The following is a 25,160-nucleotide window of genomic DNA, read 5'->3' as shown; positions in this document are numbered from 1 at the left end:
TTTCTGTGGGATATTATTTCATCTGTAACAGAGTTAGTACATTTTCATTGCTGTTACCAAAGAACAGTTCGTAGACATGGTGAAATTGAAATATGTTAATTTATGAGATTAATTAAGCAGGTGTCTGTGACAGTGAGTTGACTTTGCAAATAATCACTTGCTTGATTTCATTGTGCCATCATGCCCAAATACTTTTTCTCATAGTTTGTTTGTTAGAGCTCTCAAATTACCACAGAGAAACCTGCCACCGCACATGAGCATTCTGAACTTCTTTACCCTGTTTTTCCTGCTTGTCTTTTCTACTGCTTTCACTCAGTTTCATCTTTTTTCCTTCTTCTATTGATTTACCCTTTACCAAGAAAATGTTATGCTGTTTATCACAAAGCAGTGACAAAAAAAATGGGATATTTTGAAATTGGCCCAAGTTACAATAAGCAGATTTGTTTGTATGTTTGTATCATACAAACATATATATATATTTATGTGGAAATAGCTGAAAAAGAATTTTACAAGAGGAAGTTTTAACATACCTCTAATTTTTTGCCATAGGAATTATATCAAATGTTTAATTTTCTTATCCATTATGCTGGCAATGCATTTTTGGAATGCCTTGGGAGAACTATGCTGGCAGAATTTGTCTGCACAGTTGCACCTTGCACTGGTTTGCTATCTTACTGCTTTATCACTGTTCATTCACTCCCTAAAAGTACTTTGTGGTCCTTTGATAATTATGTAATTTTTGTTGATGTGGTGCCAAAGCTGCAAATGGTTCAATCTAGAGGTAACAAATAGGGCTGTCTACCTATTGATTTTTTTTTTTATTGAGTTTAGCAGAAACTTTTTTAGTGAACTAAACTTTTTGTTTAGTGAACAAAAACATAACAAATAGATGGTGATGACTTCATTTAAAATGAAAATCCAGCTGGCATACAGTTATTGCTGTTTACAGGTTGGAATCATTCTCAAGTGGGAAGTAAGGAAAAAGTTGAACTTAGGAGTTGCTTGAAAAAGGTGAAAGGGAGTGATTGTTGTCTTAATAATACAGCAACAAGGGGGCTTCAAGTGAAGTTAGAAGGCAGCAGGTTTGTCTGGGTTCAGAAAGAAATTTACAGAGAAAAATCTGCTGTATGTTGTCAAATTCAGAGACTGCCTCTTGAGGAGGTGCCTGTTTTTCCATTTTCTGGAGGTTGGAGGAGGATTTTGCAGATGTTTGCTTGACCTTGGTGTCCTTTGGCACTTGCTGTTGGTTTCTGTCAGACTGGATACTGGCTTAGATTTACCTTTTGTCTGATCTGGTATAGACACTCTTGTAATAATATGCTTTAAAGAATAGTAGGTCATGTAGTTGCATTGTATGCCACACTTAGACTATGCACAGGTTAGATTTTGCTCTGATTTGCATCAGCATTCATTTCACATGTCAATATGGATGCTGGTGCTGCTATTGCCAGTTTATATGAATACAACTGAGAGCAAAATTTGGTTCTGTTCTCTGAAACCTGAGGAAAATCTTCCAGTATACTTAATGCTTGCTGTCTTCTGCTTTTCATAGTTGAAAGAAAAAATGAAAGAACAGTCCTGGAACATCCTCTTTGTCGAACGTGGACATGGTGTCAGTATGTTTAGAACAAAGAAGACTCGAGACCTAGTTGTAAGAGGGATCCCGGAGGCATTAAGAGGAGAGCTGTGGCTACTCTTCTCAGGTATTGCATAGCAAGTATAATTGATTCATTTTGTGGGCTCTACTGCATGGATGTTCTAGTTACTGACTGAATGTAGTCTGACAAAAAATGCTCTTACCTCTGGCAATTTGTCCACATCTTTGTTGGCGACATGGGCAGTGGGATTGAGTGCACCCTCAGCAGGTTTGGTGACGACACCAAGCTGTGTGGTGCGGTCGACATGCTGGAGGGAAGGGATGCCATCCAGAGGGACCTTGACGGGCTTGAGAGGTGGGCCAGTGCGAACATCATGAAGTTCAACAACGCCAAGTACAAGGTCCTACACATGGGTCTGAGCAATCCCAAGCACAAGTACAGGCTGGGTGATGAGTGGATTGAAAGCAGCCCTGCGGAGAAGGACTTGGGGGTGTTAGTGGATGAAAAACTGAATATGAGCCAGCAATGTGCGCTCACAGCCCAGAAAGCCTATCGCCTTCTGGGCTGCATCAGAAGAAGTGTGGCCAGCAGGTCGAGGGAGGTGATTCTGTCCCTCTGCGCTGCTCTCGTGAGACCCCACCTGGAGTACTGCTTTCATCTCTGGGGCCCCCAGTGTGAGAAAGATGTGGACCTGCTCGAGCGGGTCCAGAGGAGGGCCATGAAGATGATCGGGGGCTGGAGCACCTCTCCTATGAGGATAGACTGAGGGAGTTGGGATTGTTCAGCCTGGAGAAGAGAATGCTCTGGGGAGACCTTATAGTGGCCTTCCAGTACTTAAAGGGGGCCGACAGGAAGGATGGGGAGGGACTCTTTATCAGGGAGTGCAGTGATAGGACAAGGGGTAATGGTTTTAAACTGAAAGAGAGTAGATTTAGATTAGATATAAGGAAGAAGTTCTTTACTGTGAGCGTGGTGAGACACTGGAACAGGTTGCCCAGAGAGGTTGTGGATGCCCCATCCCTGGGAATGTTCAAGGCCAGGCTGGATGGGGCTTTGAGCAACCTGGTCTGGTGGAAGGTGTCCTGCCCGTGGCAGGAGGGTTGGAACTAGGTGATCTTTAAGGTCCCTTCCAACCCAAACCATTCTGTGGTTCTGAAGAAAGACACTTCAGAATGATGAACAGGATAATTTTGTCTATTATTTTGTTTTGCATTGATTCAAACTAAACCCGCATCTGCTTCTTTTACAACAGACTCAATTGAAAAATAATGATAAGAGTACATGCTGTTCCAGGGGACAATCAGTTTCAGCAAAGCCTCTTTACTTGCTAAAAAGAAAAGCATGTTTGTGGGACTGTGTTCCAATTGTTTTGATTTAAGCTTTCTGAGAGGATAGCATTACCATACGCACAAAAAAAATGTTTTCCTGGCAGAGACTTTGGCCCTGGTTATCGGCAGCTCTTTGCTATACCAAGCTCTTTGCTAGGTTTAAAGAGTGAGATGTACAGGAATTGTGGATTTTCTTACACATATGGGATCTCTTGCCAAAGCTCTGAGTGTGCTTTTGTGGCTTTCTTCTGTAGAACACAACTGTGTCAGAGCGCTTAACTTGAGGAAATGGAGGCCCAGGGAATTAAGACACTACTTTACAACACCTCTGTGTGCTTTCTATTCCTGTTCACTGAAACACAAGTCAGCAGCCACTGACTTGATCAGGGTCATGCAAGAAACCTGTGTCAGATTCAGAAAACGAGCTGCAGATTTTGAGGAACCACCCAGGACGTTAGCTGCTAGCTGTACTCGCTGTGTTGCCCTGGGCAGAGCTTTCTGCTGTTCCAGACGATCTGTTTATCATAACAAATGCATTTTATACTCTTCATTCAGCCTACTGTATGGTAGTTCCTTTTGAGGACACGTGAACATGGATTTATCTTTGCTAGTGTTCTTTGAGTGTTTACGTAGGCATTTATGCTTCTGTTACCAGACTGGTATCTCTATCTCAGAAGGTGTTGACATAAAAGTTATGGAATTAATTAGGTAAATATTAGTCCTTTGCCTAGTTTTTCTAATCTGTTCCCAACTCTGCAAATGGAAAGGTACTGTGTTTGCCCGAGAACTTGGGTGAAATTGTAGATGAAAGGAAGCTCTCCCCACCTCCCTCCAATGAAACAAAAGGTAAGTAAAAATCAACTTTATAATGGAAAGTGACTTAGATTTCCTCCAAGCCTTATTTTATTTCACTTTTCTGTTTTCATTTCAGAGTAATTCCATTAATTTCAGTAGAATTACTCTGATATGTTACTGCAGTAACATCTGGAGATTCATGAGGTACCTCAGTAGTCACCAAAAATTTTTATACAAATTGCAGACAGTCATATAGATACTTTATTGTTGTCCTCTTGGCAGGTGCTGTAAACGATATGGCATCCAACCCTGGTTATTACACTGAGTTGGTGGAAAAGTCCTTAGGAACATGTACTTTAGCTACTGATGAAATTGAACGAGATTTACGGCGCTCCTTACCTGAGCATCCTGCTTTTCAAAGTGACACAGGAATTTCTGCACTAAGGAGAGTTCTTACAGCTTATGCATACAGGAATCCCCAAATTGGATATTGTCAGGTAAAGCAGTTTTGAGACTCTTAGTGTTGGTTGTCTAAATATTAGCTGATGTTGGCAGTATTGTGGCACTTCATAAAATCAGTCACATAAATATGTAATGGTTTCTTGCTCAGTGGTTCACTTTGCTTATTTCATCCCACTCTGTAACATGAGTTTTTACATAGTACTTGAATTTGTTGATAAATGCTGTCATGTCCACTTCATATATACCTTTGCATTCTTACTAGACTTTTAGTACTTAAAAATATTTTAATGTAGTTTAAATACTATGCTCTGTATTTAATAATATAGAGGTAAAAGTCTTATTCTGGATATGGCTGTAGGTTTTCCTAGCACTCTAAAAACATGCTGTAAAGTGTTTTCAGAAATTTAAAATTTAATGAATGACAACAGTTGTGTTTTCACCATCTTTCCTCATCAATGCTTCCTTTCCTATTTAAATGTTACAGGCAATGAATATTTTGACATCAGTACTTCTGCTGTATGCTAAAGAGGAGGAAGCATTCTGGCTTTTGGTTGCTGTGTGCGAAAGGATGCTACCCGATTATTTCAATCGTCGAATCATTGGTAACATCCATCTGTCTTTTTGTCTATCTAGAATTGAATGTCAATGATCATTCATTAAGAACAAATGTAAGGAGTGAGCTGAACAGTGGAGAGAAACTGGTGCATTTGGTTCAGTATTGTGAAGTAGAAAATGGAAGTTACAGGGAATGTCCCAAGATTCCTCCTTAAGCAGGAGTGCATGTGCTTTTCAGATATTGTTATTACTCTAGGCATAACTACTCAGGAAGTAGTCAATTAGACTATTATACTGTTCTTTTGGAATTATAACGCAGTTCGTACTATTTATTTGAAACTTAATCAGCTTAAATAAAAGAAAAAGAGTTATTCCAAGTCCAGACTTAGTCTTTCATCTTGTGCCATCTCAGTACTTGCAGGTGTATATGCTAGAAGAAAATTGGATGTGAAGTTTCTCTCTCATTGCAGAGAGCATGTATCAGCTCTCAGGAGAATCATTGGAAGCAGCCATGCACCCACAGAAGTGCTAACATGCTTTACAGCATGCAGCAAGGCTCTGGACCCATGCATAGAGTGCATAGCTTCCAGCATAGGGAACGAAGCCAATGGTTCCATGCAGCTAGGCCTGTGTTTGCTCTTACAACAAAGTTGCAGTAGGACAGCAGCTTTATTTCTGGCCAGTGCTCTGAGAAAACTATGCTTCTCTGTATTAAGATTTGGGTGGTGGTTTTGTTATCCTTTCCCTGCAGGTGCCTTGGTAGATCAGGCAGTGTTTGAGGAGCTCATCAGGGTTCATCTGCCTCAGTTGACAGACCACATGACGGACATGACTTTTTTCTCCTCGGTCTCTCTCTCCTGGTTCCTTACCCTTTTTATCAGTGTGCTGCCTATTGAAAGTGCAGTCAATGTGGTGGACTGTTTCTTCTATGATGGAATAAAGGCAATCTTGCAGCTGGGTCTCGCAGTGCTGGAATACAACATGGAGAAGTTGCTGACTTGTAAGGATGATGCAGAAGCAGTCACTGTTCTCAACAGGTATCAGTGTAACTGTTGCTCTTAAGGGCTGTGTAGCAGCTGCTATAATTGCAAATAGATAAGTCATTCTGGGGCAGCTGAGAAGACATCTGACTAAGACTTCCAAAGGCTTCAAAGGAATCAAGTGTTCATCTCGGGCCAAAATTCTGGAAGGGGTGGCTGGAAAGTGCCTGGATCCTCCATTAAAGTTCTAAAACCATTGCCATTTTGTGTATTTTAAAGTAAAGGCAATGGGGTTTTTGCCTGGAATTTATATCGCTTGCAGAAGGTGGCTTTCCTTAATGATGAGGTAATCTAGAGCACACTAAGACTGTTCCAAACAGTTCAGGCATCAACTTACAGACAACATATTCTACAGCTCAGTTCTTGTAGTTAAGGCTACTGGCTCCTCTGCTGCTAATAGCTTAAAATAGAAGAAAAAAAAATGCAGTGAGGATAATCATGACCAGATGTTTGTTTTATATTAGCATTTGAAGAATAAATTCAAATATGCAACATAAAGTATATTTTAAACTGTTGTATTGCAAGCAAAACTTGCACAGTTTTTGCTTCACTTCCTACCTGAGTTCTGTTATTACTGCTGTGATTGTGTGTCATGGAGTATTGAAACAGCAAAATGACTGTGCTATAGGAGTCACCAAGTTATGGCTGTTAAGAACTTTAGTGAGTCTTTTAAATGTTGCATGTTTGAATAGGGTAGGAGCTACAGAATTAATGAGGAAAATGTAATTTTTATTGTAAGAGACCATGCAGCCTGGTATTTATTGTAAAACCCAGCTGTACTCATTTAAATACTTAACACTTAAAAAACCTAACAGTAAGAGCACATTCTCCCAGTTTAAATGTATCAAAATTTAAAATTTAGAACTGTGGTGAAATTTTAATTTCACTTGAACCAAACAAGCTTCTGTTTCCGCTTGACACTCAAGATTTTGATGATTATTATGAACTCCTTTTGAACTCCTGCTTTCAACATTTTCTCTGGCTGTAACATTTCTGTTGCACAGTTAACCCAGCCTGCAGCATGCTGGTATATTTAAAAAATGATTACAGTCGTTTGCCTCTCCTCAAGAAAAAGGAAGCTATCAGTCTGTAGGTATGGTTCCTCAATGTTGGCAAAGGAATTGGCCAGCCTGCGTAATGGATCTGTTTAGGCTGGTTATGTACATATGATGAATAGGTGCAGATCAAGCATGTCTTGGCTTATGCATCTGAGGGAATTTAGATTGCCTTGGTCACAGTTCAGGACAAGCCTCTTTTCCTCTCTCCCAGTTATGTAGTACAACCTTGCTAGATGGATTAGAGAACCAGGGGAATGCCGAGTGGAAGGAGCCTTGGCAAGTCTGTAGTCTAACTTCCCACTCAAAAGAGGATTACTGCTAGCACTACGTCACGTCAGCCATGTTATTGTCTAGGCTAGAAGCTCTACAGCCTTCTTGGGGTAGCTGGTTCCCATGTTTGTATACCGTTGTTCCTATTACAGCATATTTGTGCTACTCATTCTGATATTCTTTGCTATTTCCCATTCTCTGTGCACTTTCTCTTCAGTAGATGCTGATGTTATTGTTTGGTTGTGATAAACAGGTTCCTGCTGATTTCTCATGTGTTTTCTTTGTGCAGATTTTTTGACAGTGTCACGAACAAAGACAGTCCTTTGCCTCCAGCTGTGCAGCAGGGCTCCAACCTCAGTGATACAAAGAGTGACCATCCAAAAGTGGATATTACTGATTTGATCCGAGAGTCAAATGAAGTATGTGTTCTTGTGGGTATGTTTTCGCATCCCATGCAGTTTTTATGTTGCATGGGCTACCTTAAAAATAATGCAGCTGCATTGTACAAACTAGAGTAGAAAATCTGTCTAGATTGGTAGAAATTGGGCTCTGTATTTTGTTGAGCTTCACTGAAAACCTTATAGGTTATGGGATAGGTTTGTTTTTGTATTGTTTTGGTTTTTTAACTGCCTGGCTGTGCTTGCTAGGCTGTCCTGAGTGGAGTTCCCTAGGTTCATTGCAGGTCATGTATTGTCATCGCTCATTCACTTTATTAGTATGTCAACTAAATGACAAAGTACAGCAGAAACAGCCCTTGCTTTTACTAATTTGAGACTGATTACTGCACGTTGCAGATAGTGGTAACATTTGACATAACAACCTGTGCAGGAAACTGTGTACTTGACTAGTTTATTGTATGGGTTAAATGACTGTTTAGAGATATGTTCGGTGAGGAAGACCAGTTATGATCTTCTGGTACTTTCTTTCAATTTGCAAGTTTGATTTCTGCAGTGTCTAGCTTTGCAACTCTGCACTGGGGAGGAATTAGGTCTGGCTTCTCCTTCCCCTTTTGTCCTCAGATTTTCATGAGGTGTTTCCTTCCTCAGCATGATTTGTATCAGGCTATTAATCCATTTGTAGATAGGCTTTCTGCTCAGCCCACCTGAAGCGAAAGGCAAGCTGAGAGAAAAGATTTGTTCACATTTTGTTTTTCTATTAGCTGGTTTCTTTCATCTATGTGATACTTTTTTTTTCTCCTTTTCTGATTCTCAGTCATATGTTTCTAGTGAAAGGTCCACAATACATCTCTTTTGGAAAAATGTACTGGCCTTGATTCAGAAAAGATTAACTAACTAATTTGTATAACTTAAGAACTGTCTCTTATGATTTTTACTGAGAAGAGGGCTTTGCCTTTAGTGGGGTGGACAAAGACAAGAATCAAATTCAAGTTCTCTTGAAGTGTGTTTAGCATTGGGCTAATCATATAAAAAGTCTGTGCTTCTGTTATCAGTATTGTTTCACAAGAATGTTATACTGAAGAATCATGTTAGAAGAATCTTAAAGCATCTTACAAAGAAGAGTTGCAAACTATTATGGGTCTGTCTTGTCATGGTGAGATCTCATAGTGGGGTTGAATACTTGCAGAATAAAGAACAGAGATGGTAAATAATGAAGTGCTGTATAATGCATTCTGAAGTGTAAGCTTTCACAGAGAGGGAATCATTACTGAAAGACAAAGCAAAAGAAACTCCGTTTCTTTTTCCCCTGCCTTTGCAGTCAGGTGACTGGACCAAAGCAATAGCCTCTGATTTGGTATGGCTTTTGAATGTTAATTTGGGCAGATCCTTGAACCTGAATCTCCCACTGCCAAGTTGACAGCCCTGTTCCTAGGCCTGTATCCCCATTTCTATCTCATAGCCCCGTTTTTGGATGCAAATTTTTATCTTCAGTTGAAACTGAATTTCTTCAATGCTGGTGAGTGGCACAACCCCTTGTCTGAGAACTGCTGATACAAAGTGAGAGTCAATTTGCTGCTTCCCATTTTGAACAGACAGTTAATTTCAACATAATTCTGTTCAGATGAAGGGTTTTATTTTCATATCACTGTGGAAATAAAATAAGACAAATTTCGAAATGGGAAGATTGCTGCAATGGAGAGTTAGGTCTAGTTACAAATCATGAATAAGTGAACACGGACGTTCTTTGTGATACTGTTGCTTTGCATGGGTGTTCACAAGATAAATGAGATTAAGTGAAAAGATACGGAGTTGAATTTTAAAATGATGTTCAGTTTCATGCCTTTATGACTCAGGCACAAATGCAAGACTGAGTCTAATCAGGAATGAAGAAGTCATGTTTAACTAGTGAATGGAAGCATGTGTAACTTTATCACATCACAGTAATTAAGAGTTAAATTGTACATCTTGTTTATATTCTTACTGAGGCCATTGCACAATATCAGTGCCCAGAAGCCAGACACAGTGAATGAGTTATGATTCAGAGATGCAATTTCTCTCTGCTTCCTCTTTGTTCCAAGTCAGAAGTATGCTGATAGTGGTCTTCACAGGAACAGAGAAATACAGTTCTGGAAGAGAACTCCACAGGTCATCCAGTTCAGCCCCCTGTCCAGCATACACTCAGATCACCCTTGAGAAATATCTAATGTTATTAAAACTCTTCAACAAAAGGGAATCTGCAAAAACTTTAGCCCGTTGTAGGCTTTCTCGGCCCTTGTCAGAAAATATCCTAATATCCAGTATAGTTCCTCTTGGATGCTCATAAAGTGCTATTAAGGATAGTCATATTGCAGTTTTCTCTGCAATTCCTTGTTGCTATTAGGTTGTTGTTTATCATCTACCCTTTCAACTCTGATCTATTGTTTTTCTAGATTCATCACAACCAGTTCCTCTAACCTTTCCTCAAAGCTTATGTGCTCAGACTCTTTATGACTGTGTTGCAGTTTTTCGTATCTTGTTTGAAGTGCATTGCTGAAAATGGGAACAAAACACACTGTGGAAAAACTTCAGAAAGTCCTGCCTAGTTTGGTCATTTATCACTCATTTGTTCTCGAAGTTTGTTATTAGAACCAGTTGTGCACATGGTGCATGGTGATGGTGGTTAGGCCGTATCTTCCTGCTTGCATGTGTTGCTGAAGAATGTCAAAAACCTTACAGAATTAAAGATGTATCCTATCTGCTGTTTCAGTTCTACACACTAGACTAAATTTCCTCATAGGAGGAAGTTAAATTGATTTAACATGATCTTGATAAAGAATGTCGGCCTGTTTTGATTTATCTTATCTGTTTCTACTTAGATTTTAATTGTTCAATAATTTGTTCCATGATTTCTCTGAGAATTTGTTTCTAGTTTTTGCCTACTATCCCACTTTTCTTTAAAGGTAAATGTAAATGTATTTATTCTACTCCAATGCTCAGATACCTTCCCTGTCCTTCAGAAATTTCAGAGGTAGGTAGGAACGGTTCAGAAATGACTTCAGCTAATTTCTAAAATTCACTAGAGTGAACTTCAAGCCCTGGCAACATACACGCCTCAGACTTTGCTACACTGCAGTAGTAGTCACCATGGGATAGCAGAGTTGGATACAGAGCCAACACGCAGTAAAATCCCGTCCTTTGTCTTCCCACACAGTGAACTACTCTAGTTTCTTTTTTCTCCATCACTCTTTGAAACACCTGCCTTTTAAAAAGTTACACTGTTTAAGGGAGAATGTTAGTGCTCTAATAAATGATTTTTTGCTCAGAGTTTCTGGGATCTTCCTTTGTGTCCGTACCTGTATTGTACTTACATGCAAGACAAAAGTATCTGCTTAGATGTGTCTAGCAACAGTTGATTTCATGGAACGATGCTTTAATTCTTAGAGATATGATGATATTCGATACGAGGATGTTGAGAGCATGCGCTGCAGGAACAGGCTTTATGTGATCCAGACGTTAGAAGCTACGACCAAGCAGAATGTGGTGAGTGACTTGGAAGAGCTAAACCCTTCCCTCTGATAAAATTTGTTCCCTTTTGGAAAATTGTGAGAAGAGCTACGTTTTCCAGGGCCAAATATGTAATTTTATACACTGAAATCCCTCTCGTCTGGAGGGTGTCTGTTAACTGAGGTTTGGCCCCTGGCCTTTTCAGTCTGTGAATCACAGCATGACCTTGTGGTCTCGTTACAAGTAACACCATCACAGACAGCTTCTAAAGGCTGGTGTATCGCTGACACTTTGCATTGGTTGGAACAGGCTGACCTATATTTCTATCTGCTGTTGTTAAATTGTTAATGCATTTCTCTTGGAGGCATAGAAGCTGTAAAATGTCCACAGTGCTACAGTAAAACAATTAATCACCTGCATTTTTACTCTGGGAAGCAATCCCAAATGTCACTGAAGAGATTACTGTACTGCATTCAACAAGGGTTACTTTTTGTCTTTGGATGTGTGTGGATGGTAATGCATGCATGGTGTGGTAGCTCTTCAGCTGCCAATATCGTCCTTTATAAGTTCAGACTCCTGAATGAAGGTGGGGGTTGCAAGGTGCTTCCTTTGCCTATTTTCTTCAGTGGCTCATTTCCAATAACTGACAATACTAGTCTATTTAACAGGCAGTGCTTCTTTCTGTAGTAAATGTGGCTTGTAGCAACCAATATTAAATGCTGCTGGTGGTAACTGTTGCATTTCATTTTACAAAACATACATATTCTGAAGATGAAACCTGGTCTTGTAGCTAACTTTGTTTTAAAAAGCTGTGAACATTTTTTTTTTAAATTTAAAATATGAGGATTCAGCTTCACTGTTGAGAGCCAAACATGCATTTACCCATTATAAAGGAAGCTATATGTTATATCATTACAAATAATTGAGTTTTATCTCCTGGGTTTTTCATAGTGTAGGCTCCATGTATGCAAGTAATGTGACTAGCTTTAAGCTCCCTTTTTTGGGGAGAAATTATTTCTTTCAGTCTATAATCTTCTCATTGCTTTTAAAAAGAAGTTCTATTCTTACTCCTAATTCTAACATGCCAAAACCTGGAATATTCAAACAGTGTCTTTTAATGTAAGATTAAGTCTCTCATAACTTTATTCTATAGCCATATTCCAAAGAGGGAAGACTCATTAATTAATTTTCTCTTAATTTTGTTTCAGCTACGTGTTGTGTCCCAGGATGTAAAATTCAGTCCCAGTGATCTTGAAGAGCTTTATGAATTATTCAAGGTAATGTGCCATTTCCCTCACTTACCAAACATCCATCTTAATGGTGGACCATGTTATGGGTGTGAAACAGTTTTAACAAACTGAGGTAAAAGCTAGATTCAACATATGTTTTATATGTCAGCTTTAAATCAAATTACATCGTTAATTTCCCCCATCTTTCACTCAGAGTTGTTGTTTCACGAAATCTAACATTTTATCTTTCCTTTGCAGAAGGAGCACTTTCTTTCATGTTATTGGAACGTAAATAGTCCTGTCTTGCAACATCATGATGCCAGTCTGCCGTATCTTGACCAGTATCGGATTGATTGCCAGCAATTCAGGGTTCTCTGTCATCTCTTGAGCCCCTGGTCACACTGTGCAAACAGAGACTCGCTTGCATTGTGGACATTCAGACTGCTGGATGAGAGCTCCGATTGCCTTATAAACTTCAAACAATTTGCCTGTGTTCTTGGTACGAGAACAACACATATATGTAGCACATTCACAAGGGAACTCCATCTTGGGAGTAGTCCTGGAGTGTATCACCTTCCATACACTATATAAAGAGCCTAAGGAGACTAGCCTCTTAACTTAGGGTCAAATAGTCTGATTTTTATCAGGTGACATTAAATGCAAAGACTGTTTAAACGGCAAGCCAAACGCTCGAAAGTATATTTAAAAGCTTAAGAGTGGGAGCTACACTTTCACCATGAAATAGCTAACACAAAGCTTTACAAACTAGTAACTTTTCTGAGGTGTTAATCCCCTAGACAATAATCTCCTATCTGAGATTAAATTTAAATATAGCTTTACCATCAAAATTTCAGAAAATTAGAAAATGGTATGATCTCATTGCCTAGCCTGTTTGGTTGATGATAAATGCTTCCTCATACTAAGCCATGCACACAGATCGTGCAAGATGACCCATGCCTTATATCTCTGGGGAACTGAAAATTTTCTTGACTTACTACTCTGTTGCTTACATCTTGTTTTCAAAGCGGTGTTGTTCAGGAAACAAAAAGTTAAGGGAAGATGCTGGGAAGACATTAGTGCTCTATTTCTTTGCTGCTGTGGTTTCATTTAGTAAGTCATAGACATTATTAGTGTTCTTTCCTCAGTGTAGGCAAACCCCAGGCTCAGTTGCAGGTGATACTGCCTTCCTTAAACTTCATCTCTAATTATACTCCATGTGAGGTAGGACACATGTCCAGTTCCAACCTCTCTCTGGGTTGTATTTGTTTAGGTTAAGAGGGTGTTTTAAAGTTTGGTCCAGTTGAACAGACTGTCTTGCCTCTTTCCTCTAACAGATACCATGTATAATGGAAGTTTTACTGACAAACTCAAGCTTCTTTTTAAGTTGCACATCCCTCCAGGTAAGTGAGAGGCGTTGGCATTTGGGGAGGGCTGTTCCTGGCTTCTATCATCTTTGCATGGTTCTTTTTCTCAAGCTTTACTTTTCTTCCTGTTGTCACCAGTCCTAGCCACAGTACAGTCTGATAGTGATAATACAGATGTGTATTTCTTCCAGAGTATTGTACTCTTTGGGAAGGACTTAATCTGCTCAAATACCATTTTTCTTCATAGGGACCATTTGTCTGTACAAACCTTTTGCTTTTTATCACTGCTTTGGTAATGCTTGGGAGCCCCAAACCCACTTTATTCATTTATTTTTTGCAGCTTTTACAGAAGTAGAATCTCTAAGCCCTTCCAAAGGTGGTGATCTTTCAAAAGAAGAGCTGATCCACTTCAGCCAACTCGGTGGTAAGCTCCAGAGTGTGAGGCTCTGCCTGCAGAATATTAGAAGGAATCTATTAATTATCTCATGGTGAAAAATGGGGAGCTCTCTTCTGAAAACTAGTAAATCATACGACTGTTAACAAGAATCCTCTGTGAAGATCTTCTGTAGATAGTTACATTTTCATAAAGTAATGCAGAATTTGTGGATGGCTAGTCTGGTGATTGAATTCAAAAGCCACTGGTGTTTACATGGAAATAGGGAAGTGTATCTGGTCAGCATTTTTCAGCATAGTAGGCAACCTGTTGCAGTGGTTGTTGAAGTGATGGCCATTTCATTTTTGCATTCAAGACATAAAAGAATGATATTCCTACCTCAAGAAATAAAATATCCAAATCCATAATTATTTTGAGGCACATAAGCAAGTGTTTCAAAGTCCTTTGCTTTCACTTTAAACCAAGCAAGCTGAAAAAAAGTGGGGTCTAAGTTTATTGAGTTGATAAAAATATTCTGTTTGGAAAGCTGTTCAGTTTTACTTCTTTGGAAGACAGATCCTTTTTGGTTTTTAAAAACTACCCAAAAGTACCTTATCTGTAATATATGGGTACTGTTATAACCACTGTTCAAGACATGGGCTGTGAACTTTATGAAGATTATTTGCTTGATATAACTGATTGCAGTTTCTTTTGTGATCTCCAGCCTCATGGTGGCTTCTGTTTTTTATAGAAAGTATACAAATTTTACAATGTGGTTTCTTCTTGGCCTAATCTGTGCGGAAAACGTAGGGGTCAGTGAGGGTCTTGCTCCTTAAGGAAAGAATTTTTGATAAAAGGAAATGAACCATTGGTCCTTTTTCCTCAAATCACTCTTTCTTCTTTTTCTCCTCCTAAACTGTAGTTTCATCTGTTGGGGATAGTCTTGAAAGTGATTCTTTGAAGAGCAGCCCAGAAAAAGGTAAAGAATCCTGGAGAGACGCTTGGTAACTGTGTGTCTTTTGAGGGAGTAGAGCTGGGAAAGTGTGTGGTGATAAAGTATACTGAGTAATGTCATCCCTAGCGTAGTGCTAATATTATATCCACTTTTGTAAGTATAGTCCTGGGGGGCGAGAGGGTAATGTAAACTCTGACCCCGTTTAGTCCTTGGCCCCACCACTCTGTTGAGAAGGAATGACACTGAGGATGCCACTTCTTTTGCTCATCGTGAGAAGCTCTTAATTCTTATTTGTTCAATTTTCTTTTTTTTTTTCTTTCTGTCAAGTAGGGAAGGGGAAGGTTGATATTCAGGCATATCTGAAGCAATGGCAAGATGAACTTCTTAAGAAAGAAGAAAACATTAAGGATTTGCCAAGAATGAATCAGGTAAAATGTCTGAGTCTTATTTAAGTCTATTTTTGACTGCTTTTTATCCTTTAAGTCCTATTAGTAGTTTTCTAAAGGATTTGTAGGATCCCTTAAGTTTTAAGCCTTCACATTAATGATTAGACTGGTTTTTTTAAACTGCTGTAACTGTAAGCTTATGAAGACAGGGACTTTCAGGCACACTTGGGTTTATCAGGTTCACGCCCACATTGTTATTAGAGCAATTATACCAGGTGCCTAGCAGCAGCAGGCACTGGATTGAGATCACAATGTGTAGTGAAGCAGGACAGTTGTGTTGCTGTTCTCTGAATAGTCTCCTCTATATCTCTCTGTAGTCTCAGTTCATCCAATTCTCAAAAACTCTGTACAATCTGTTCCATGGGGATCCTGAGGAGGAACTGTTATATCGTGCTATAGCGGTCGTTACCAGCCTCCTGCTGAAAATGGAAGAAGTTGGGAGAAGACTGCAGAGTCCCACATCTCCAGTCAAAAGTCCAGTTGCTGTTATGGAGGTGCCTGCTGAAATCCCCAGAAAAGCGCAGGATGAAAACAGCTCTGAGCAGACTGAAGGCAGTAGAGCACAGAGTTTGAGAGGGAACCAAGAATGGTCTTTTGCCTTTGAACAGATTCTGGCATCCTTATTAAATGAACCAGCCTTTGTGAGATTTTTTGAGAAGCCTCATGACATAAAAGTTAAAATAGAGAGTGCTAAAAATTTACAACTTAAAGCAAGAACCAGAATGTAATTTTCTTTACCTTTGAGTCTGAATTAACCACATAAAGCGCTTTCAAGTGAAGGTTGTTACTATGGAAATTGAGTCTGGTGTTTACATAGGGAATGGAGTTTGAAGAGTTAGCTTTAAATATCAGCTTACTGGTATGTAATGTAAATAAAAATATAGTTTGAAGCACAATCACTTTCTTGCATTGTTCATAAGTTTCACTCCAAAAAAAGGACTGAATAATAAACTGTCTTTACCATGTTATTAAAATATGCAACATTGCTTGGAAATACTGGATGTGACCTATTGCAAACTTTTCTGAATGACAGCTGTTAGTGTGTGCTCTCCAGGTTCATTTCTATTACTGTCATAAAAGGAATGACTTCCAGCCATTTTCACTTAAAAGGAGTATCGGCAGTTTAGAGGTTGTCTTCCAGGTTAGTTTAATTAGTTATTTTCAACCTTGCATGTGGACTGGGATCAATGCAGGGTGAAGACTAAGAATAGAGGCTATGGTGGGCACAAGAGCGTGAGGTTAGAGGAGAAAGTTGCCCTACTCTCAATTCCTCTGCTTTGGTGTTACTGATGGTCCTGGACTCTTACAGATTCCAGCCCCTCGTCGGCAGTTTGCAGACTGCGTTATCCCAGCCCACGTCTCAGTTTTTGCAACAAACAACTGTTTTCCTGTTTTTCTAGCTCAGCCTATATACAATTCTCTTTCTCATTTTCATACCAATCCTCCTACAATACAGGTGAAAAGGATGGAAGCTTGTTTGGTCATCCAGGCTGCACACAGATGCAAAAGCTAGTATAAATTGTTGAAATCAAGGGAAAGCAGTGGCTAAATCTGTCTGACCACGTGGTGGTTGTCATTCATCTTGCAAGAGGAGCCATTGTTTGCTTCTTAGGAGCATGTTGATGAAATATATAGTTTTGCTTGTGTTTGGAAAGCACAAGCACAGACCATCGTTAGCTGCTTCATAGTTAGCTGAATGATGACTATTGAACTGCTAGGGACAGATTGCAGTTGCTCCTTTGCCTACCCCGAGTCCATACCTCAACATACTAATTATTCTTTCTTTTCAATAGCTCTCTGGATTATTGCTGCTGTAATATTTTCTATCTGACAGGATTCATGGCAACAAAATCCTCTAGTATCTGACTTGAAATTTTTAATATATAAAAAATGATATAGTACAGATCCTGTGGAGGCAAGCTCTGCCAGTGTTAATGCTGATAAATGTTGACCTTGAACCTTCGGTAGCTGGTGCTAGAATGGGTTTAGAGAAAGAGGGGAAGAGCTTGTATTTTAGCAACAACAACAACAAAGTAAACTGGGACTCTGCTGAACTAGTTAAAAATGGCTGTTTCTAAAGCCTGTATGACAATCTTTCTCTGCAGAGCAGCATTATTTTTATACTGTGCATGTTTTTTGTAAAGAAGCAGAATGGGGATGGTATCATTCACTGGGGCTTTTCTTGCAATACTAACATTAATGAAGAATAAAATGAAATTTTGACCCGTGTTACAAGCACTTGGTGATTGCAAATTCATTGCAATTGATGTTAAAGTTCCCATGCTGCTTCTAAAGAATACAGTTTTGATCAGAAGCAATGAATTGATGAATTATTTCTTCTACTCTCCCCCATACTCTCAGGTATTAATGTAAAATAAAGTTTTATTGAATGAACAGTAACTCCAAAAACTATATAATATATGTGAGAAATGAGGAGGCTTTTTTCAGAAGCCTTCACAAAGTAATTACACTTGATACAATATAATACTGATTTGTATTTTTATGCATAAAATATAAAAACTAATTTATCCATTCATATGGATATGTTTCTGAGGCAAAGTAGGGCAACACTGTGTTACTTTTAAAATGTATTTACTCACTGTCTTCCTAATGTTGTTTTAGAAATACAAAGCAGATGATATTGTTGTTCTAGTCCAGGACATATTCGGATAAGGTTTGCTCAGTGAGTAATTCTTCTGCAAATAGCCATGCTGAAATTATAATGGGAGTCCCATGAAAATAGATGCATCTGCCCATCCAAAAAGCTTTTGTAGGTTTATGATGGATATTGTTAATTTTAAGAATTAGTCAAAGTTATGAACTATTTGCTAAGCAAGGTAGCACAGAGATATGAAAGTTTTAAAACTCAGTGACATTTTTTGGTTGAGAGCCAAGATGTTAAGATGTAAGTAGAGAAGACTGTACTGAAGGAACCTGCAAAATACAATAGCCTTGTGACATTACGTGGCTTGCTTATGCAAAGCTGAGCACCTTTTTAAAATACCATTTTCTATTAGTGTCAATCCAAGAGACTGTAGAGCCATTAGTAACTCATCAGCTATCATATCTATGTATGAAGAGAGATTACCAGCATATATATAAAAATAGATTTAAGGTGAGAAGTTGGGATATGTAGTGGCATACTAACTTTTATTAACTGCATGGATTTTCTGTTCAATTTGTTCATATTTTTTCCCCCAAAGGGTAATGTCTTTAAATTGCTGCTGTAATACACCTGCAGGTTGATCCAGTGAGACTAGTCAGAGTGGCCAGGCATCCAGCCTCAGCAGGACGGAGGGTGGAGCACGGTCGCTTCCAGCAGGTTGGCAGCACTCGGGCAACTGCCCAACTGGCAGGTTCGTCCTTTTGGAGCCTCTGGATCACGGGCTGATCCTTTGGGGAGATCTAGAAGTAGCGAATGCCAGCTGTTTCCAAGGAGCGTGACCCAGAGGTGTGTTTGCTGGGCTGCTTCTGGAGTGTGCCGGTAACATTGAGGGACAGCTCTGCTTTGCCTGTGACAGAGTAACTCTGGACTTGGTGCCTAGCTCCTTTCCTTCCCGGTCCTGTCGTGGAGATAGGCTGGCTAACAAATACACGCAGGCTTAGTTGGGATTGGGGGAGCTAGAGCAATAGAAGCTCTTTCCCTCTTTTCAGTCCCAAAGGGTGATGCTTGACTTTAAAGTTCTGCATAGGCAGGGACAGAGATCCCCATGCGATAAAGCTTTTTGGCCGTCTGAAGGTCTTGGTGATGCAAAGATGAACCCAGATTCACATCACATTGCATTAGGACGCTGCGGGTGTGCACACTTCTGTTGCAGGAGATCAGCCGCCACATGTGGCTGAGAATTAAGCAGAAGTGCTAGCAAGGAGTCTGGTGGTTGCAAAACATCTGACCCAGAATTACTCAGCTACTTCCCAAGGCGGGGACTTTCCAGTCAAATAGTAATTTGGAAGTTTTTAGAAGTGTTTTTGAACTTTGAACAGTTCATTCATGAACAGGAAGCAACATGGTTTAAGTGGGTACTGGTGTCATTTCACGTCTCTATGTTACTTCTTTTCTGTAACAGTTTTCATGAACTTATCCGTCTTTATTTTTTTGGTTCAGTCATAGGAAATAAATGAATGTGCATCATTCGGTACAAACTAGACAGTGGTAGGTAGGATATAGCTTGCTACAACTAGTGATGCTGTTCATACATTTTTAAAATTGCACTACCTGCTGCAGTGTCAGCAGTGTGACTTGGCAGCTATGCTATGGTTATTTACCCTGAAACATTCTCAGTGGCTGTTAGCGTACACTGCACAGTCTTTTCTTGTGGCTAGGCCATTATTATTGTTGCTATGCTCATAAGATGCCTTTTGTCAAACGTAACCGTTAGCCCAGGGGGATGGTTAGCAGAGCTGTGATGTTCCCTCGGTCTTGCAATCCAGAGCGTGCTGCAGGGGAGGCTGTCGCCGTTCCCTGCGCTCCGGGTGAACGGTGACAGCCCTGACCACCACAAGGAGCTGGCTGCTTGACCTCTTTGTGCGCCGAGTTCAGGGTTTGAACACACAAGGTAAGGGAATAGCTCAACTAATAGGAATAAAAATATGAGCCCTTTCCACCATGGGGGAGAACTGCTTGTAATTCAACTGGCAGCATTTCCCAATACACGGAAATGGTTGCTGCCATGTGATTCAGAAAAAGCACTCTGTGTTTCCATCCATTCCTAAAACAAGCCACTTGTTCATCACTCTAATGGCTAGATAATAATGTATTTTTAGAAGAGTTTGCTACCATAGTGACTAAGAAATAGCTGTGTGTTGATTTTATTAGAAATGTCTCATCCAGTTGTACCATACAAGGTTCTTGATTGCAATTGCAGTTGTTATCTGGACTAAAACAAAAAGAAATATTCCAATTTGTTTCCAGAAAATAGGCTATTTTGTGGTTTTTGCTACAGCTTTGTCACTTTACCAAGAAGGCAACACGTTTGTGTTGGCAGGTTGGCCTTTTTATACAATGTATTGTATGCAGAAGTACTGTAAGACAAGTGGGATGTTAAATAAAAATTTGTTTCACTTAAAAAAAAAAAAAAATCAATCTGTGTTTGAGGCACTATTCTTTCTTATGATGGACTGTTTCAGAAGTTCCTTCAAAAGCATTGGTCTTGTTAAAGCCACGTTTAGTCAGTGCTTTCCAAAGCAAGGACCAAGCCAAAAACCACGCTAGCATGCCAACCTCCCCAGAAGTGGAGGAAGAATGAAGAGGAGACCCAGGTGTTGAAGCCTGGGTCTAGTTCAGCCTTGCATACAGCCTGAGCTTGTGGGTTAGCCCAGGAAGAGTGCTGTTACTCATTTTTTGCATCCAAATTAAAACATTTACAGCGTGCAGCCGTGTCTATACTGACTCTGATGCCTTGTTCTTCCTAATTTATGTGTTACCCCTATTGCTTCTGGCACTAGTCATGGAAATCCCAGTCTTTGTCTTGAGCCCCATCCCTTCAGCTGTTTATACATGGGTAGATGCACGTGATGGCTGCCGCTCTTGTGCCTCCTGGAGAGCAAGGAGCACATTCTGATCCCCAGCGGACCCATACCACCCAGGGAATAATACCAGCACATACTGTGTAAGAGGTCTTACAAGTATTATTTTATTTCTTTTTTTTTTTTTTTTTTTTAAATACTATGTACAATCTGTTTAAAGCTTGTCAAAATGCACGGGCTCCCATTCAGTGGAGCTGTGCAGGGACATAGATTCAAGACAAGAATAAGATCTTTACTGTTCATGTTCATAAGACACTTCCTTTTTCCCATTACAAAATACTTTTAAGAATAGTAACATTTATAAATGTATCTATATTCAACATCATATAAAATAAACCAAGATTTATACTCAATTCTAAGATGTTTTCTTTCTTTTTTCTTTTTTTTTTTACATGGAGTATATACAATATATACAGTAACTTTTCACTGTGTTTGTCAAACCAGCCTGATTATACCCACCAGGCTTTAGCTTATATGTACAAATATGCTAAAAGTGCAAGACTTTATTAATTAAAGCTGCCTGTGTTTTCAGAGGTCTGGAATTGCGTGGCCTACGTGTATATATATATAGATATACATGTACATACACATATGTATATTAAAAATACATATATCTGTATATCTGTATATAGAGAGAGAGATAGTATATAGGTGTTTGCGTGCTAGAAAGCCTCAGAACATTAATGACTAATAGGCCGACACGGAGACTGGAGCCCAACCCCGACGCAGGCGGCATCGGTCCCGTTCCTAACACTCTGCTTGTCCCCAACAAGTCACTTGTGTTTTTTGTAAGCACCTGGGGGTGTGTGAACCAAACCCACCAGCAACCTTCAATTCCAAATGGGTCCCAAAAACACAGGTCATAGCTAACACTGAGGTAAACAAATACAAATCAACCTGAATAAAGCGATTTATTTATTCATATATTTTTTGAGAGTGAATGACGATATAAGGCAAAAATCCCATGGCCCTGACTCGGCCTTTCCTCAGCCCGGAGGCAGACGGAGCAGGGACCAAGCAAAGTCCCAAAAAGGGTCTGTGGGATTTTGTCCTTTGGCGCGTGTCTGGAAAACACAGCTCTACCCGTGCGGCAGCGCCTGGGACCGTGCAGCCACCCAGTGCCCACCAGCAGCTACGTCAGCGGCTGGACTGGACACCGGGAATAAAGCGGGGCGGCGGGGGGGGGACATGATAAAGTGCATTTTAGGTCTCTTGTTTTAGCAAGGCCAATCTAACATGTAAACATCCTTGCAAAGCTCCTGTGCTCCTCGTCGACTCGGGAGAGGCTGTGAGCAGGGGTGGTGGTGTCCCCCCCCCAGCCCTCCCTGTCTGTGCAGCCCAGTGCTGCCAGCAGAAGGGCTGTGTCCTGTGTCCACGGCACAGGCCCCATCTCGCACACCTACCACCACCCCCCAAACCTCTTCCCAGCCCTCTTTTATTGGACTTGCTTTCAAAGCCAAGCAATGGCAGACCACCACTGCCTTGGCTACTTCCCTACCAAGCCCTCTTAAAAAAAACCAAAAAACAAAACCGAAAACCAACCCCCAAGCCCCTGCCTCCAATCACCACCACCTCTGAGATACATTTGATTGACACCTGCCATGTCAGGGCTTGTGTATGGTGATGGGACGCTGCAGAACAGCCGTGGTGGTGTGTTGAGGTGATGAAGGTTTAATGGGCAAGACAGGGAAATGCACAGCCTTTCCCTCCTGCCAGCCATGCCAGGCCACAAATTGTGTACAATAGTGGAGCCCTAACATAAATGTGTGTGTTTGCCTCCCTACTAACGTGATGTGCCAAGGTTGGGGGGGGGGGAAACCCCAACCACCCCCAAAACCACAGCAAACCCTCCTGCCCCAACCTCACAAACAGCCCTCCTGTCTTGGCATGGGGAGGGGGAGACCCTAAAAGTAATAGTGCTTTAAAAAAAAAAAAAAAAGAATTATTATTTCCTACCTCAAACGCTCCATGCTGGCCCTTGCTGCATGTGACCCTGCAGCACAAACCACCTGGGGCAGAAAAGACCCTGTGCTCTCCCCAGGACTTGGGGGTCTCAGAGCCAAGGGTTGCGGCTGTTACTAGTTCAGCTCCAGATTACACCGCCAAGGCTGGTGTTCCCGGTCCCACTCCCAGCAATGAGGCGACCCTGGCCCACGGCTCTGCTTGTAGCCACAGTTACTTGTAGGGATTTAAAATGGGGGGGGGGGCAATTCAGGCTGTGCCCAAGAGCAGGGGCTCAGCCACCCCAGGGGCTGCGTCCCAGCCAGGGATGCGCTCTCAAGGCACTAGCCCCGATATCGTAACCCCAGGGCTAAGGGCTGCCGGGCACCTCCTCTGCTCTCCGCTGTGCTCCCCAAAACGCCGCTCGTGGCCGGGAGGCTGCACCTCCCCTCCGCCTGCTCTGCAACCCGCAGTCCGTCACCGCCGGCATCCCCGGGAGGTGAGCGTGCCCTGACGCCCCGGCCAAAGCCAACCCATGGCGATGCTTTTGCCAAGGGATGGGGTCCCATGGAAAGCCGGAGCCTCGCACAGCTTGTTTTTTTTTGTGTGCCAGAAGAGCACAGCAGCCCAGCGCCTTGCGCCAGCCCCGCAAAAGCCCCCGGGTGCCCCTTGCTCCGACAGCCCATCCACTCAACCACCACCATGGGTGATGAGGCACATGGAAACCCCGTCCCGTTCTCCAGGAAAAAACCCGGCGGGTGGGAAACGGCCCCTCGTGTAACGGGGCCGGGGGTGAGTCGTGCTGCACCCCACCGGGCAGCAGGAAAGGCTGCGGCCAAAACCCCGTCTGGGGCAGAGCTGGCGCGCTGCCCTTTCCTTCCAGAGCTCTCCGGGAAACGCGGGCTGCCGCAACCTGTTTCAGTCAGGCCGAGAAAGTCAGGTTTTTCTGTCCCCCTGCTACCGAGCCCACGCGCTCGCGCCCGGCCCCAAAGCCAACAAAATCCTCCCAGTGCTGCAGCGCAGAAAATGCGTGTGGCCGGTGGGGAAAGCGAGCTAGCTGGCTAGCTATAGACATACCTATATCTACAGCATTAGATATCTCTAGCTATAGGTATATGTACCACTAGTTTTTTTTGCACGCTAACTTTCCCACTTGCCCCCTTTTCTTGAAACACAAGGCTGCCGGGGGTTGCCCGTGCCAAAGGCTGCTCCACCAGTAAGCACCAGCGTCCAGCTGCCTGCGGTGGTGCAAAGAGCCAAGAAAGCAGCTTGCACAAGGAAAAAAGCAAACAACTGCCAAGTAAAAAAAGGCAAAAAAAAAAAAAAAAAAAGCAGCACGCTTTGCTTGGATTCGACAGAGGTTACGAACTAACCCGTCCCTAAACCTTGCTCTGACTGCAGATGGAGCTTTGCTGCTAGACGGACCTGGTCCTAACTGACCATTTTCTTGCAAAGCTTATAGTAATGGCCTAACCCATCTCCTACTTTTGGGCTCTAACAGTGCCCAAAGTCAGTACTCAGCTACTAACGCCTCAAAAATGTACATTGTAATTTTTCCTTTGGAAAGACACAAACAGTAGGGACAGTTAACTATACACCCACTGAGGAATAAACTGGTTTTTCAATTCATAAATATAAACTTATAGTTAAAAAGTGACAATTTACAAAAATACAATTTATTGCTGACCCTACGGGCTTGTAACATCACTTGTGTCATTGCGATCATACGTTTCAGGTTCGCCAAATTGAAACATGACCTAGCAAAACCACAAAGTTTGCCGTCATATGCTGTTCTACGCTTTTTTGTTTGTTTTCACGTATAGAAACATATACAACTACATCACTTGAAAGAAAACAACTAAAAAAAGAACGAGTAAGGATTCTTTGTCTGTAACCTGAAAAATATTTGGCTACAGGGAGTAAAAACCATATAAATTTATCTGCACTTGTTAATCAAAATAAAACATGACAAATACCTTGCTAGCTGCGATGTGAGCTGGTATAACAACAGTAAGAAATTCAGGCAAAAGTGGTGTTATGTAAATTAGCAGCATTATCCAATCTCCTGGAGAACAAAAAATTGCGGGACTGAGGTATAGAAAAAAGGAAAAAAAAAAAATCCACAATGGACCTACTACAGCGAAACGAGTTATGTACATGGTAACCCAATGGCGTCCTGTGGACCGGGAAAGTCTGTGTATGTGCTCCAAACGCCGGGCTTAAATTCACAGTGACTTTCAGCATCGAAGTCCCGAACGGAAAAGGGGTTTTCTCCGTTGCGAAGCAATCTTCGCGGCGACCCCGATCCCTAACCTCCTCGCAGCCAGAAAGCCGTCGCC

General features: G+C 41.2%; 1 protein-coding gene across 2 annotated transcripts in view; it reads left to right on the top strand.

The window, feature by feature from the left end:
* TBC1D8B (TBC1 domain family, member 8B (with GRAM domain)) overlaps positions 1-20,434 on the top strand; it is a 44,455-nt gene extending 24,021 nt beyond the window's left edge. For both annotated transcript variants that reach the window (XM_010568935.1, XM_010568934.1), the window contains 13 exons: positions 1,553-1,703; positions 4,004-4,218; positions 4,668-4,785; positions 5,490-5,775; positions 7,396-7,525; positions 10,925-11,023; positions 12,196-12,264; positions 12,475-12,715; positions 13,551-13,616; positions 13,921-14,004; positions 14,876-14,932; positions 15,239-15,336; positions 15,672-20,434. In XM_010568935.1, coding sequence (XP_010567237.1) covers positions 1,553-1,703; positions 4,004-4,218; positions 4,668-4,785; positions 5,490-5,775; positions 7,396-7,525; positions 10,925-11,023; positions 12,196-12,264; positions 12,475-12,715; positions 13,551-13,616; positions 13,921-14,004; positions 14,876-14,932; positions 15,239-15,336; positions 15,672-16,082 — 2,025 coding nt within the window. In that variant the 3' untranslated portion in view covers positions 16,083-20,434. The remainder of the gene's footprint in view (positions 1-1,552; positions 1,704-4,003; positions 4,219-4,667; positions 4,786-5,489; positions 5,776-7,395; positions 7,526-10,924; positions 11,024-12,195; positions 12,265-12,474; positions 12,716-13,550; positions 13,617-13,920; positions 14,005-14,875; positions 14,933-15,238; positions 15,337-15,671) is intronic.
* The last annotated feature ends 4,726 nt before the right edge of the window (positions 20,435-25,160 follow it).

Source organism: Haliaeetus leucocephalus, unplaced genomic scaffold (genome assembly GCF_000737465.1).
Source record: "Haliaeetus leucocephalus isolate CR32 unplaced genomic scaffold, Haliaeetus_leucocephalus-4.0 Scaffold262, whole genome shotgun sequence".
Taxonomy (NCBI): domain Eukaryota; kingdom Metazoa; phylum Chordata; class Aves; order Accipitriformes; family Accipitridae; genus Haliaeetus; species Haliaeetus leucocephalus.
The sequence above is the reverse complement of the archived record's forward strand: the minus strand, read 5'-3'. Positions and strand labels throughout refer to the sequence as shown.